Source organism: Pongo abelii, chromosome 5 (genome assembly GCF_028885655.2).
Source record: "Pongo abelii isolate AG06213 chromosome 5, NHGRI_mPonAbe1-v2.0_pri, whole genome shotgun sequence".
Classification (NCBI taxonomy): Eukaryota; Metazoa; Chordata; class Mammalia; order Primates; family Hominidae; genus Pongo; species Pongo abelii.
In genome coordinates, this window is record NC_071990.2 from 39816520 (window position 1) to 39833432 (window position 16913).

The window sequence follows — 16913 nt, forward strand, 5'->3', positions numbered from 1 at the left end:
CTTTTCTTTTTTTTTTTTTTTAATTTGAGACGGAGTCTTGCTCTTGTCACCCAGGCTGGAGCGTAGTGGCACAACCTCGACTCACTGCAACCTCTGCCTCCCGGGTTTAAGTAATTCTGCTGCCTCAGCCTCCTGAGTAGCTGTGATTGCAGACACCCGCCATCATGCCTGGCTAATTTTTATATTTTTAGTAGAGACAGGGTTTCACCATGTTGGCCAGGCTGGTCTTGGACTCCAGACCTCAGGTGATCCACCCGCCTTGGCCTCCCAAAGTGCAGGGATTATAGGCATGAGCCACTGAGCCCGGCTGAGACTTTTCATTTTCTAATAAGCAGTCTATATAGGACAGAGTTCAGTCATGTTTCAAACAATCTTCAATAGATGGTTCAGACTCTTCTGTAGGCCTTTCTCTCTTTCTCTCTCTCTCTCTCTCTCTCTGTCTCTCTCCACTCTCTCTCTCTCTAGGTCTACTTCTCATCTTTGAGGTGCATAGTTTCCTGAAATCCACTCCTCCTACCTTTACAGTGAAGATTCTTGCAGAGTGCAATCCGGAGGGCTTGTCATGTCATAGAACTTGTGGAGGATGAGTCATGATTTTGAAATGTTTTTAATAGTGGTTTTATAACTAAAACCACTTTGGAGGCCAGTGACAATAAACTGAATATAAAAAGGATAAAGCACTATTGGTCCAGAATTAAGTACTGACAAGAGACTGTCCCTAAAAGACTGGTTTGGTATCTAATTTTCACTAGGACCATATTAACTCAAATACTGTAGAATATTTATTTATTTTATTTGTTTGTTTCATTTGATTTTTAAAATAGTCTGAGGATCACGTTACAAGACATATAGTCATTGGGATGGTATATCTCAAATTATATGAGATGGTCTTGAAAAATTATTCTGTCTTACGCTTTTTGGAATAAGTTATCAAATTTTAGGCTCAAGAGAGCCACTGTACCTGTAGTTGAAATTTATTCAACTTCAAACATATTGAGGAACTAAGTCAAATTAAACTTTTGTTAGATTAGCCAATAAAAAAATTTGAACTGCAACTTGAATATGGTGGAAATGGCTTCTCCTAGAGTTACCTTTAAATGCTAACTTTCAAAGGATGAAAGCATTGATGGGTGTTTTGTATGTCACTTCCTATATAAAATCTTTCCTCTCTGTTTCCTCCCCTTCACAGAACACTCCTCCACCTCCATCTCTACCAGCTGTCTATCACAGCAGGTGGGCATCAGCAAAGAGCATGTGTGTCTGGACATCTTCCCCTCTCTGCAGCACGCCACCTTCCTGAGGGATTATTTAGTTTGTCTCTGAGCCTCCCAGCTCCTAACACAGTGCTCAACATGGTCCTGTTAGTACTCAATCAGTGTATATCCACTGGAAAAAATGAATACAGGTATAAATTTGTTTTATTTCAAAGTGAGATTTATTTGATGGATAAATGAGCATTTAAGACTCTTCCTTTAGGCATATTTATTTGCAGTTCAATATAAAGCTTGGACATCAATGAAGCTTTTATTAGTACAAATATGTTCTTTTGAAACAAATTCTGTGTGGGTTTTACAACACTATGTGTTTGGATTTAAACTATATTTAGTCTTAAATTATTTAATGTTATAATTACTTTTTAAAACAAATGCCCCAAACAGATTGGACTTGAAGTATGAGAAAAAGGACAGAACCACAGGAAACTTCTAACTTTCTGGCTTGGGCAACAGTACAGCTTGCAGAGACATTGACTGATGGAGGATATAGTGGTAGAGACCAGGTCTGGGGAAAAATGGAGAGGAATTCAGTTTGGGGCATGTTGAGTTCAGGGCCAGCTATTAGGTAGGAGCTCCTTTTCTCTTCATTGTTAAATATCCAATGACTGGAATATTTAATTCCATGTAAAAATACACTGGGGAGGAGATGTGGTGATTGATGTGGCTAAGTAAAAGGATGAATTCAGTTGGCAATCCACCTATAGTAAGCTTGCACGTAGGAAGATTATGATCCTATGAATACTAATTGATAGAGTTTGGCTGTGTCCCCACACAAATCTCATCTTGAATTGTAGTTCCTATAATCCCAATGTGTCATGGGAGGGACCTGATAGGAGGTAATTGAATCATGGGGGTGTTTACCCCCATGCTGTTCTCTTGATAATGAGTAAGTTCTCACGAGATCTGATGGTTTTATAAGAGGCTTTTCCACTTTTGCTGGACACTCACTCCATCCTGCCACCCCATGAAGAAGGTGCCTGCTTCTCCTTTGCCTTCTGCCATGATTGTAAGTTTCCTGAGGCCTTCCAAGCCATGCTAAACTGTGAGTCAATTAAACTTCTTTTCTTTATAAATTACCCAGTCTCAGCAGTTCTTTCTAGCAGTATGAATACAGACTAATACACTAATTATTACATACCTCATGTTAGATCAGAGAATTTCCTAACTGACTCCTGGTCTTGACCTCAGTATTATATCAACTCACTGCTAGTCACCCTAAAATTTAAATCATCACTTTTAACCTTCCTCTGAAGTTCCAGAATTCAATCTGTGTATTTCTTCATCATACACAAAAACTGAGCCTTTCTTATCTTTCCTTTCCCAATTTTTCCACCTCTTGATAACCTGTTTTACAGTCATAAGTTATCACTATTTTCCCTTTTTTACCCCTTTTATATGTGAAACCATCACTTCTATTGATTCTTCATTAACAAGATCTCTCAGACTTTTCTCTTCTCTGTTCTTATTGTCACCACTCAAGTCTCTTCCCTCATCCTCACTCCCAAAATGATTATAATGTTTTTCTGATTTCTCACTCCAGCCAATTCTGTCCAATTCTATGAGAGCAGTAATCTTAAAAAAGACGTCATCACATAAATTCTTTCATGGTCACCCTGCTAAAGCTGCAACTCCTGTTTTATTTTTCCTTTTCAGCTTCTGCAATCTGAAATGCTCTATATTTTAGTTATCTTGTGTACTGTCTCTCCACAAGAATGTAAGCTCCATGACTGCAAGAACATTATTTTGTTTATTCCCATATTTCCCACACCTAAAACAGTGCCTAGCACAAGGAGAGAGCAAAATAAACATTTATTAAATGAATGAATGAGTTTAATACTCTCAGACCACAATTCATTTCCTAGATACCATTAAGGAAGATACCAGTTCCTCTGCATATGGTATTCATAACCCATCATAAGGTCACCATTCATCTGTCTAGTCCTATTCTTCAATTCCTCCATGAGAACCTCAGGCTCCTGCCAGGCCAGTTTCAATTCAGATTCTCATCAGTTAGTGTTTGCTATATGCAAACTCCTATCTTGGTCTCCTGCTATTCTCTACACTCCTTACCCCACCCCTCCCACCCTCTCACATTCCCTTTCAGAATCTTTGTTAGAAGGGTGCCTTCTTCCTCTTGACATCCTTTAGAAATTTTTCAGCTTACTCCATGGGTGAAATCTTCAGTGACTTCCCTCATTTCTGAATTCCTACAGAATTATTTTGCTTTTTATTATCATAGTGAGTAAATAATGTATTAACCATATGTAATAAACTGCTATTAAATTTTTAAACATAGAACTGAAAAGACTGCATAGATCACATTTGGTTTAACTCTCTCACCTTACACATAAGAAACCTTAAGTCTCCAGAGTCATTAAAAAACTAATATGGGTAGAATAAAAACTAGAATTAAAGTTAAAATTATCAGCACCTATTTATTCTCTCCATTAATATATTCCTTTGTTCTGTGTTTTATATATACATATACATGTGTATGTATTTGTGTGTATGTATGTGTCTGTAAGTTTTCCTCAATAAAACTGTAACTCCTTGGAATTATTTTTTGTAATTTTTTGTATCCTATACCTCTAACCCCCCACCAAAGCACCTATTAAAATGATTAGCGTCTAGTAGGTACTCAATAAATTCAGTTTGAAGGATTAACTGCATGAAGACCTCTTTTTCTGTTAGAAAAGGATCCAGATGTTTAGAGGTATCCAGACACTTTGGGGCAAGAGTTAATGAGGTCCAATTCAATTTCATCTCGGAAGTAAAACATTGCTAACAGAAAATATTTGACTTGCTTAGATTTGGGTCAGGATACAATGCTTCCAAGCCTAGCCAAAGATCTACAGGCTTATTTTTTTTTTACCAAAGAAACAATTGTGTATGTGTTTAGAGACTCAATCACAATCAAATCTTCACCGAAGAAGTTCTGTATACATTAACTTGGCTATACAGCCTTTATCCAGCTGTCTCTTTTCAAGTATACCCAGCCACCCCACCCCCCAAAAAAGATGTAAACTAAAAATATCATAATAACTGGAGGCTGACATCTGAAATCCTCTTAAATTAAAGCATCCAAGTCCATGCAACAAATATTTACATTAAGCATAGAAATGTTGGGAAATGGCTCAAAAAATTTGATAGGGCTAGTCATTAACAGACATCTCCAAACTGCTCAATTCATACTAGATAAAATACCATATCTACTAAATATCTGCTTTCTGATATTCTCCAGAGAATGTCTGATGGTAATATCCTTATGCCACGCCAATCAACATAAACCTGCAGGAATCTGCAGGGACGAGAGCAATTCTGCCACTGTGTCCTGACAAGCTCTGGGACACATACTCTCTCCAGCACCATCATCCCCCTCCTGCCTGTCTCCTGGAGAGTTTGGGCGCAATAAAAGGACTGAAGCTGATTCACATTCCTGAATAAATATCCAGGGGCCCTAGAACACAGAGCGGTACAGACTAATGGTGTTAAATAGCAGTGGCACTTTAGGGGTAAATTTTAATTTATCACTTTCATTTTAAGATGATAAAAGACTCTTAACTCTGTTGAAATGTAGGTTATACTAATGTTCAATCTAGGTAATTATGGAAAAATATAATGATAACAATTTAACATAAACAATAAAAACAAAACACATTGTCTGAATAATCTGCACTGTCAGTTGTGAACAAGTGCCAAATTTACTACTTTTGTGAAACTGTATGATTTGCTTTGGCAGGGTGATTTTCATTTGCAACATTTGTTCTCCCTAACTGCTAGTCAGAAATCACTAATAAGACACAATGATACATAGCACACTTCTCTTGACAGCAGACAAGTCATTTCATTGGGAAATGCTGAAGTTTATTTAGTAGCACACGAACTAGTTTTACATGATTCCTGAGCCCAAAAGTAATTATTGATATCTCTGCATTCTCATTGTATTTTGTTTATATCTTCTCATAATGTTCATATATCACACCATTACTTGTGCTCATGTCTGTCACCACCGTTAAATTATGAGTTTCTTGAGAGCAGGATCTAGGTTTTGCTCATATTTGTGCCCCACTCAGGGCCTAACATAGAGTTTTGTGAATGCTAGATAAATAATGAGTGTTAAATGAATGAACAAATAAACTAATTGCACAAAAAAACTACTGGCAATCCTCCATACTGTCTATAGAATCTGTTGAGGTTGACATTTGTATATTTCTTATCTATAGATCAATAGAAATCAATCCAGGATCTAAAAGTCCTTCAGTATTTCAATCTATTGTCACAATTTTAGTTTTCATTCTATCCCCCAAACTCCTGCGAAAGAAAAATTTGAGTGTTATTTGATTGTTATACCTTCTAAACAGAAAAATTCATTTATGGAATAAATGGCAAGTTAGTAAAAGATATAATATAAATATTATACAATATTAAGAATCATAAAGAAGATATAACAAAATTTGCTCATTCTTATTGCATATATTTTATTGCATTTTTTTGTTGTTGTTGTTAAATTACAGTCTGTGGTCATTCCTTGAGAAAGGATCTAGGGTGCTATCCTTTCTGTCTGAAAGTTTGCATGTCTGCTGAATGCCTTTTTTCATCTTCACATTTGAATACAAATTTGGCTAGATACAGAAAAATACATTTAAAGTACTTTTTGTTTGTTTCCTCAGCACTAGATATTCTTGTTTTCAGAATTATTGATGAGAAGTCTGCTCTAAATCAGATTATTGATTTAGAGTAATTTTTTTTTCCTCTCTGGTAACTTTCAGGATTCTTTTCTGTATTTTGTGGCTCTAAAAATTTTCTACAATAAGACTATACGGCTTAGCACTTGGTAGCTTTTCATTCTGAAGTTGCATGTCTTTTTTTTTAGTTCTAGGAAATTCTGAGATATTATTTCTTAACTATTGGCTCCTCTGCATCATCTCTATTTTCTCCTCACCAACACCTATTCATCAGATATTGGTAAATATAGAGCTATTCTCTATGACACTTTTCTTTTAACCTTTCTATCTCTTTATCCTTTTATCTCATATTCTGGAAGAAATCCCTAGCCCTGATCTTCCTAGCTCACCAATCTGCGCCTCGGTTTTTTCATTCTGTTATTGAGCCATCTGTTAAGTTCTTAATGACAACAACTATATTTTTTCATTTCCAAGATTTCCCCTTGATTTTGCTTCATAAAAGTCAACTCCTGTTCTTGTTTCATAGATGTAATACCATATTCTACTTCTCTAAAGATATTAATCACTTTGGGTAATGTTTAGTTCTAAGGCCCTATGGGTTGTACAATCTTCTTGTTCTTATCATTCTCAGACTTTTGGCCTCATATTTCTAATTCCAGCCACTCCTGAACCATGGGCTCATCTTTCCTGGACTCTCAGGTATCTCAGCTTGGGCAGCCTGTCTGGGATGAGGGGCTGAAGCAGCTGCCAGTGCTTGAGCTTCTTCTTATTTTTCTTTTTCTTTTTTTTCTTTCTTTCTTTCTTTTTTTTTTTTTTTTTGAGATGGAGTCTCACTCTGTCGCCCAGGCTGGAGTGCAGTGGCGCGATCTCGGCTCATCGCAAGCTCCGCCTCCCGGGTTGACGCCATTCTCCTGTCTCAGCCTCCCGAGTAGCTGGGACTATAGGCGCCCGCCACCACACCCGGCTAATTTTTTTGTATTTTTAGTAGAGACGGGGTTTCACCATGTTGGCCAGGATGGTCTCTATCTCCTGATTTCGTGATCCGCCCGCCTTAGCCTTCCAAAGTGCTGGGATTACAGGCGTGAGCCACCGCGCCTGGCCGCTTCCTCTTATTTTTCGTGAGAATAGGGGATGGGTAAATAAAGCTAAAGACAGCAAGTGGTCTTCAGAGCTTCTTTGGGCTCTCTGTCAGCTACCTGGGGCCCTTCCCTGTCTCTCCATTCTCAACACTGCAGAGGAGGAGTGCTCAGGAGTTCACAGGACAAACTGCCCCACTACAACAGCTCTACCAAATGCTCACTGGCTGTTCCTAGTCCTCTCCTGCTCCAGGGCTCCACACTTCCAGACCTGGAGCAATTATTATGCTGCACCCATGCCTTAGTCTATCCTTTTCTCTTGTCCATCTCAAGTCCCACCTCTCAGTCCCTCAGGAATTCCTTGAAGTCTCTAGACCATCAAGAAGTCAGCTTCCTGTTTTTAGGTATGATGAGAGATCCATGTGTTTATCCCAGTGCTATAATTCTCTAGATTTGGTACAATAGAGGGAACCTGCAGCACACTCAGTCTGACATACTGAAACCACCACATTCAAAATCTTACCCTTAAACTAAGCCTCCTGAAAAACATACAGGATACACAGGAATTCGCAGAAACACTGGTACTGATTTTTTTTCTTTTTCTGAGATGGAGTTTCGCTCCATGCTGGAGTGCAATGGCGTGATCTCAGATCACTGTAACCTCTGCCTCCCAGGTTCAAGCGATTCTCCTGCCTCAGCCTCCCGAGTAGCTGGGATTACAGGCATGTGCCACCACGCCCGGCTAATTTTGTATTTTTAGTAGAGACGGGGTTTCTCCATGTTGGTCAGAATGGCCTCGAACTCCTGACCTCAGGTGATCCACCCGCCTCAGCCTCCCAAAGTGCTAGGATTACAGATGTGAACATTGGTACTGATTGAATATGTTGCTTTTAGACTCAGTTTCCCCCTTCCCCTCTTTGACTCTGCATCACAAGAAACTACATTCCTAGACTTTTTTAGCAACCGGCTTCTGGATAACTTCAGCCAACAGGAAGCACTGGTGGAAGACTGAAAGGGGGACGTGAGAGAAGCCAAGGATGTTCCTCTGGACAGTGTCTCAACTAGCACCTGTGGCTCTTCAGTGGCTGCAGCTGCCGTCACACAGCACTCAGTATGGTCTAGCTTCTGCCTGTCAGCTCCTGCTCTTACGTTCTGGTATCATCACCTTCTCCTATTGTCCCTGCAATCCTAGGGGCATAGAAGCTCCTGCTGTTACTGATCTCTGGGGTGTTGTTTCATTTCCTGTTTAGTTTCTCAGCAAAACTGTCTCCTGGCAGTCAATTTCCTATATTAAATTCCTTTTGTTAAAAGGCCTAGACTGGTTCTGTTTTCTTGGCTGGATCCTGACTTGTAGATCAAAATTCTGAAGAGACATTTTCAAAGACAATAACTGGTAATTCCCTTCTTTGAGGGGAAAGAAACACCATAGTGAAGATAGTTTGAGGTTAGTGTTCTCAATATCTACGATATCCCAAGTTGTTTGAAGAAATGACATAAAACTTTTTTTAACGTGAATTTTTGGCAATATGCTTCCCCTTAATTGCAAATATGCCACAAAGCAGTCTTGCAAGAAAAGCCTTAGGGGCCTATCATGTTATTAAATACAGTATTCTGGAATTAGGAAACACTATCCCGTAGGAGTGAAAGCTTTGACTATAACAGAAATCTTGCTGAGACTTCTCAAACTTTAGACCCACCTCAGGGGCAGCTATGAAATAGTTTAAAGACAACTACTTTTATTCTCTCTCTTATTTACCATTTTCTCCATTGAGGGAGGGTTAGGTGAAATTACAGTATATCTTTAGAAAAGTCCTATGTAGCTCTATTTCTCATTTGGAAATAGAGAATGCCACGGCCTTCAAAGCCTGGCTCATTCTTACTACCCAACACATGCTTAATAAGCAGCACAGAAACAAGAAAGCCCACTGTGATCAGAGAGAGAATGAGAGCCACATTGCACCACTGATATGCCATATGGCTGCAAATCTAAAGGCTCTGAAAGATGCCGCAATTGTATAAAGCCCTGAATACCTGCTTTCATTCCCAGTTAGAGTGTTTGAGCTGTAATATATGGGCCATCCATTTATTAAAGGAGAGAGCTTACTTTGGCATGGGATAAATTGGTGCTTGTAGCAAGATGCTGTTTAATACAAAGGATGTCTCTTGAATTCCTTTCAGATCTGAGACCCACAGCTCAAGAGTGTTTGGTGTGTGTGTTTTAAAATTGCATGACTATTATACAATTCCTTTTCTTCAGCTGGCATGAGAAGGATATTCCCATCCTCTCTTTGCTCTGTTCTTTACTTCCTCAAAGCTGAGGCGGCAAAAACACTGCCAGCCTTATCCAGCTTTTCATGGAAAGCCGCCACTCTTAACTGGCGCCTAAATGCAATTTCAGACTGTCCCAGGAGACCTTCATGCTTTGAGGTGAATTCATAACATTAGGGCCAACAAAGAAGTTAACACAAACTTTCACTGTTAAAGAAAAAGAAAAAAAAGTCTGCAGGCTTACTGAAGGAGCTCTGCTTCTGTGAGTGCCTCTGTCCTCTGCTCCCCAGTGACCATGGCCAGTTCATCCTTCAGTTCCTGGATTTCCTTTTGTAGGCGTTTAATCACCTACAAATGGCAAAGAGGCAGAGAAAATGTCAACTTCTCATTAAGGTGAACTTGGTGACAGAGAACATACAGCTCTTAAAATTATGGACAATTTTATGGACACAAAAATGGTTAATGGTATAAAAAGCCAGCTTTGTTAAATCTTAACGTTTTGTCAAAATAGTTCTAGATTTTTTTTTTTTTTTTTGAGACAGAGTCTCATTCTGTCACCCAGGCTGGAGTGCAGTGGCATGATCTCGGCTCACTGCAACCTCCGCCTCCCGGGTTCAAGTGATTCTCCTACCTCAGCTGAGTAGCTGGGACTACAGGCGCATGCTACCATGCCTGGCTAATCTTTTGTATTTTTTTTAGTACAGACAGGGTTTCACCATGTTAGCCAGGATGGTCTCAATCTCCTGACCTCGTGATCCACCCACCTTGGTCTCCCAAAGTCTGGGTTTACAGGCATGAGCCACCTCGCCCGGCCTCCATAATTTTTTTAAAAACAAAACATTACTGATGTAACTGGAACCCTCTATTGGTATCCCCCCTCCGTCCTTCCTGGGGTGATCACTGTACTGCATTTAAGGGGTCTGATTTCTCTGTGTGTTTTCATACATTTACTCCATATGTATGCATGTACTCATAAATAATGTATCATTTTGCATGCCCTAAACTTTATGTAAATGTTACATTACTGCATGTAATTGCAACTTGTTTTTGTCCTTCACATTATGTTTTTAAGCTTATTTATATTGCTTCATGTGGCTCCAGTTCATTAATTTTCATGGATATATAGTATTTCAGTAAAGGAATATATCAGAATCTATTTGTCTCCTGTTGATGAACATTTAGGATTTTTACTTTTGCTATTACGAACAGTGTTGCTATGAACATTATGAATCTCTTTGAGCGTGTATGTAAGAGTTTCTCTATAGTGTGCACTTTAGAAGTAGGATTCCCTGGCTGGAGAGTATGTGCATCTTGCCTTTATTATATATTGTTAAATTGCTCTTCAGAGTAGTACAAATTTACATTCCTATCAACTACAGATGTAAGTTCCTGTTTCCACATTTTTGTCACTATGTAATATTGACAGGTACTTTCATTTTGCCAATCTGTTAGGTGTAAAATGATATCTCATTTTAGTTCTAATTTGCATTTTCATGATTATTTGTGAAGCTGGTCATTTTGCATATGTATATTGGCAGTTTGGGTTCTTCCTTGCTCAAATTATTTATTCCCATTCTTGTCCATGTTTCCATTTACTTGTTTTTCCTTTCCTTATTGATTTGCTAGCTTCTTTCTATATTCTGGATGTGAATCCTTCATTAGTTTTATGCAGTGCACCTGTTTTCTCTCAATCTCTGTCATGTTTTTCACTTTGCAGTGTTCTTTTTGTTAAATGAAAGTTCGGAATTTCAATATAATCTAATTAGCACCTTCTTCCTTTATGGGTTGTACTTTTGTGTCATTTGAAAGAAAATCTATCTTATCCCAAATCATAGGAATATATTCTTATAAGATCTTTTAAAAGTGTTAAAGGTTTGATTTTCACATTTAGGTGGATTTTATTTTCTGTAAGGTATGAAATAGGGATCAAATTTAAATTTATTTTAAATGGCTAACGATACAAGATTTGCTATTATAATTATATAATATGTTTATATATATAAATGTGTCTATTTCTGGGCTATTGGTTAAACACATTTGTTTATTTTACTATATATGGCAATACCACACTAATTTAACTAATAAATCTTAAGAAAGTTGGCATCTAGATAAGATAAGCCCCTTTCATCCTGTTCTTTTCCAAAATAGACTTGGCTATTCTTGGCTATTTGCTCTTCCATGTAAATTTTAGACCCAACTTGTCAAATTCTACCAAAGGCTCTCCTCAAATTTTAACTGGAATTATTACATTTAATTAAAAGGTTGATTTGGTCAGACATCAAATTAATGATATTAAATTATCCCATCCATAAACATGGTATAGCTTTCCACTGATTCCTTTCAATAAGGATCTATAATTTTGTTTATAAATACCTTACGTGTCTTTAATTATATTTTCTATCAGGAATTTAAAAGTTTTTGTTGATACTGTAAATAGAACTTTTATAAAATTATATATTCTAACTGTTGGCTTCTGGCATATAGGAAGGCAACTCATTTTTATGTATGGATTACATACCAAATAATTTTCTGAAACTTTGGGGGTTCTATTTATCATTAAATACTCTTGGATGTTCTATGTAAGCAATATAATTGTCTGTAAGTTATGATAGATGTTTTTCTTCTTTTCTAATTCTTATATATTTTATTTCTTGTTATTGTCTCATTTTCCTAGCTAGGACTTCCAAGTTCAATTCTTAAGACATTCCTGTCTTGTTTCTTCTATAATTTCACCTTTAAAATGATGTTTTCAAAGTATGGTTGAATGTTTAATGTGCTCAAACACTTTTTCTGCAACTAGGGATGAAATAATATAATTTCGTTCTTTAAACTCTGAATGTGATGAATCATATTAATTCATGTGATTAGTATTTTAGTATAAACTATCTCAGGCATATAAAATAGTATAAAAGAATAGCTTGTACCCACTACTTAGCTTAAGTGAACAGCCATGTACCCTGTACTTAAGAAATAGAACATTACAGACCTGTCTGAAGACCTCACCCCTACATAGTCTTCCCTGAATGAATTCCCCATTACCATTATCCTAAATTTGGTTTTAACTTTTCTCATTTTTTTCTTACACTATACATTGATGTATTTTCTAGTGATAGATTACCTTGAATTCCCAAAATTAAGGCAACTAGTTCATGATAGTACATGTCATATTAATAATCTTCCTATCATAATGCAAAATTCCTAAAAGGAAAATTAGCAGGCTTGATCCAGCTTTCATCCTTTCTGGAATATTTGGTATTATTCAAAACTTGAAAGAAAAACACCATAGGATCTGGTCTGTCCTTCCTTCCTTTCTTCCTCTTAGTAGCTTTACTTTTTTTTTTTTTTTTTTGACACAGAGTTTTGCTCTTGTTGCCCAGGCTGGAGTGCAATGGTGCCATCTCAGCCCACTGCAACCTCCGCATTCTAGCTTCAAGTGATTTTCCTGCCTCAGCCTCCTGAGTAGCTGGAATTACTAGTGCCTGCCACCATGCTCGGCTAATTTCTGTATTTTTAGTAGAGACAAGGTGTCACCATGTTGGTCATGCACCTGACCTCAGGTGATCCACCCACTTGGCCTCCCAAAGTGCTGGGATTACAGGCGTGAGCCACCACGCCCGGCCCGCTTTACTCATTTTCTAACTTCTTTTGCTTGGGGATTGTCAGACTAAAGGGGTTATGTAAATTTGAATTTCAAACCTACATGAGGTAGAGCTAGGGTTTCAAATTTTTCAAAGTAGTTTTCAGAAAAACTACTTTTTGTTTTACCTATAGTCCATTCGAAAGCGGACAAGCTGCCCTGACATCTTCATATGGTAGTGGATAGATTTTTTTTTTTATAGTTCTCCATTTCACTGGTTTTATGTTGGGTAAAAGAGAAGATGTCTCAGGTTCAGCATCCATCTTGCAACATCCCAGGGCTTTAATCTCTATTCCTTTGCTACAACCTCCTTTACATCTCCACTCCAGGACAACTGTAGCCTCAGCTTAGTTTTTGGGCCCTGGAGAATTCCCTTACTTCCTTTCAACCTTACATATGTATTTCAAAGATGCTTGGGTATATAGGTGAGTTTCAGATTATTTGGACCATATCAACAGGACCAGAAATCCCAAAGAACATGATATTGAGTATTTCGAACATGTCAGTGTTCCTAGAATTTTACTGAAATGTATAGGATCATGTGGGTTTTGTTTGCTTCTTTTTAAAAAATATTCTTAGGATCATCAATCTATACAGAATGAAAATCCTGAGACAGTAACTACATTGGCACCCTTCTCTATTAAACTAATATTGATGTCATATTTTCTATTTCTACTAAGGCTTTTAAGTCAAATCTAATACCAAATTATTCTCCCGTCTTATTGAATAAAAATCTCAAAACTAAGCCAAGTTTTTTTGGTTTTGAGATTACTACAGTTATGCCTCCCATCCAATTACTGAAGGAACCCTGGCATTAGAGACATCCTTAGGAGATTTGAACTCATGCCCAGTCACCACAGGCTCTGGCCTTGTTCATAGTTCTTTTACCACCTTGTCTCTCTGAGGTACCAATAGTTTTTTTGTTTTGTTTTGTTTAGTTTGGTTCTTTTTGAGATGGAGTTTTGCTCTTATTGCCCAGGCTGGATTTGCAATGGCACAATCTCGGCTCACCGTAACCTCTACCTCCTGGGTTCAAGCAATTCTCCTCCCTTAGCCTCCCAAGTAGCTGGGATTACAGGCATGCACCACCACGCCTGGCTAATTTTTTTGTATTTTTAGTAGAGGCGGGGTTTCTCCATGTTGATCCAGCTGATTTCAAACTCCTGACCTCAGGTGATCTGTCCGCCTCAGTCTCCCAAAGTGCTGGGATTACAGGCGTGAGCCACCACGCCCGGCCTGAGGTACCAATACTTTTAAAGAAAGCAGGGCAAATCCTTATCAGCTGGCTCCATATTTGCCATTAAATTTTAAAAGTAAGATATAGGAAATCCCACCCAAGTTTTGTCTTGAGTGGTTTGTAGGACAAATTCTCAATTGTCACTTGTGCCTCAGACAAGCTCTGTACGTAAAATGACTGACACTAATGTCAGTTTTTAGAGGCAATTATAAAAGAGGCCAGGAAACAACACTTGTCAACTACCAGATTAATCTGCACCAGGAAGACCTCAACATTTGTTCAATTATCAGCTATTAGCTTTTGATTCCTGATTTCTCTTTTCTTCAAATCTCTCACAGACCTATATCAAACACATAATAATGTTTACCTTTCTTCAAATTCTTCACATTCCTTCAAAGAAAAGTCTCTAGCCAAATGCAACAAACAAACAAACAAAAAACAAAACCAAAACCCTCCAATGTCCAATATGGTTATTTTCCTTAAATTCTGAACTAGTTTTTGTCTTGGGGCTAATAACTTTGTTAACTCTCTTTCTCATTCGGCACTGTAATGCTATAGGGCTGCTGGAAGGGTAGGGACAGCAACAAAATCCACCCTAGGAGTTCAGTTCCACCTGAATCTTGCCTTTGCATGCTGTCTCCTCTCTCCAGCAGGAACACTGTGTGATGCTGATACCTGACCAGGGCCTATGCTGAAACAGATCCTGCCTCACTCATTGGTTTCTTCAGAAGAGAACTCCATCAGAGGAGCTTGGTGCTTTCTGAGGCAAGCAGAACATAACAGACAGCTCCATTATTCCTTTGTCCTCCTTCCCCTCTGTCCTTCCATGGGGAGAAAGAGGAGAAAGGACAAACAATGAAGAGGAAGTAATTAATATGGGTAACAATTAATTTGTTTTTTTTTTTTTGATTTGAGAAATTTATAAATGAAACACTGTTGGTAGGATTTCACTTCTTCTTTTTTTTTTTTTTTTTTACAATGCAGATTACTAAGCCCATACCAGCTTATTTTCTAGAGAAATAAGAAAAACTGAGTGATTTGAAAAATAATGTAATCTTAATTATGGAATTTGAAACAATTGAGATATTTTATTTTAACATTTTCAATGTTGGCATAAATGGATTCAGTGTTGCATTTCATTTACAGAAAACTAACAAAATAGAGAATAGAAAATATCTGCATTTATGATGAGCTAAAGTATTACCATGTAAATTTTTTTTTGCTTAAAAACAGTTATTTGATAAAGGAGGATTTACTGTTATAAAACCAGAAGTTTGACAGATCAAGCCAATAATGAATTTTAAAGAACTCTAGAACAAATAACAGAACGAGTATGTAAAATATGGTTCTACTGAATGGCTATCAGGACTTTTCTTTCTTTATGAGCTTTTATATAAGATGGACTATTATTGGCCGGGCACGGTGGCTCACGCCTATAATCCTAGCACTTTGGGAGGCAAGGCAGGTGGACTGCCTGAGCTCAGGAGTTCGAGACCAGCCTGGGCAACATGGTGAAACCCCATCTCTACTAAAATACAAAAGAAATTAGCCAGTTGTGGTGGTGTGTGCCTGTAGTCCCAGCTACTCGGGAGGCTGAGGCATGAGAATTGCTTGAACTCGAGAGGCAGAGGTTGCAGTGAGCCAAGATTGTACCACTGCACTCCACACTCCAGCCTGGGCTACAGAGCAAGACTCCGTCTCTACCAAAAAAAAAAAAAAAAAAAAAAAAAGACAGACTATTATTGTCTCTAGATAGTTAAACTGATGTATTTTGAAAGGCTAAGTTCTACATATAGATGTAATCATGTGTGATTCTGTTGTATGAGTCCTTAGGATTCCCTGCATGTCTCCGAAGTGAAACAATGGGGAGCTGCAAGTAGGAAGAGCAGTGGCTCTTGAGTTAGACTGCCTCGGTGTGAAGCCTGACTCTGCTACTTATTAGCACTTATGACTCTGAGCAAGTTATCAAACATCTTGCTCAGAGTCATTTTTACCTCAGTTTTGTCATCTTTAAGGTGGAAATAGAGATAGCATCTACTCATAGGTTATTTAGAGGATTAAATGAGTTAATATGTTTCCACTACTTAGAACTACTTAGAACATTCCCAGTACAGAGTAAGTACACCTACAAGTTTTAGCTAATCTTTGATATACTTTAATATATTTTTAAAAAATATAGTTAAAAGTTGCTTACTAATCTGGGATCAATTTCTTCGTTAAGAACAGCTTCATTCTTTATGAGTGCCACTCGCTGTGCAAATCTGCAGGTTGATATAGACTCCTAAGAAAGCAAAGTAACTTCTTAAAATATTATGGCATAGAGAGGTATTTCTCTCTAGATAAAACTCAACTTTTATTCACAGAAAAAAGATACACACCTAAAAAGTGATGTGTATAAAACTCACAATGAGGAACTATGCCCCTAAATTAGGAAGCTTTGCTCTAGAACAGCAGTCCCCAACCTTTTTGGCACAAAGGACTGGTTTTGTGGAAGACAATTTTTCCACGGACAGAGGGTGCAGGTGGTGTGGTTTCAGGATGAAACTGTTCCAACTCAGATCATCAGGCATTAGATTTTCATAAGGAGCGGGCAATCTAGATCCCTCACATGTGCAGTTCACAATTGGGTTCACGTTCCTATGAGAATCTAATGGCACCACTGATTTGACAGGCAGTAATGCTGGCTCCACCACCACTCACCTCCTGCTGTGCGGCTCAGCCCCTAATAGGCCACAG

The 16913-nt window shown here is 38.0% G+C and overlaps 1 protein-coding gene across 3 annotated transcripts in view; it reads right to left on the reverse strand.

Moving 5' to 3' along the window:
• Positions 1–16913, reverse strand: part of KIF6 (kinesin family member 6) — a 386393-nt gene that overhangs the window by 228059 nt on the left and 141421 nt on the right. For all 3 annotated transcript variants that reach the window (XM_024248395.3, XM_054558770.2, XM_054558771.2), the window contains 2 exons: positions 16372–16458; positions 9548–9651 (listed from right to left, as the gene is read on the reverse strand). In XM_024248395.3, the coding sequence (XP_024104163.3) occupies positions 9548–9651; positions 16372–16458 (191 nt within the window). The remainder of the gene's footprint in view (positions 1–9547; positions 9652–16371; positions 16459–16913) is intronic.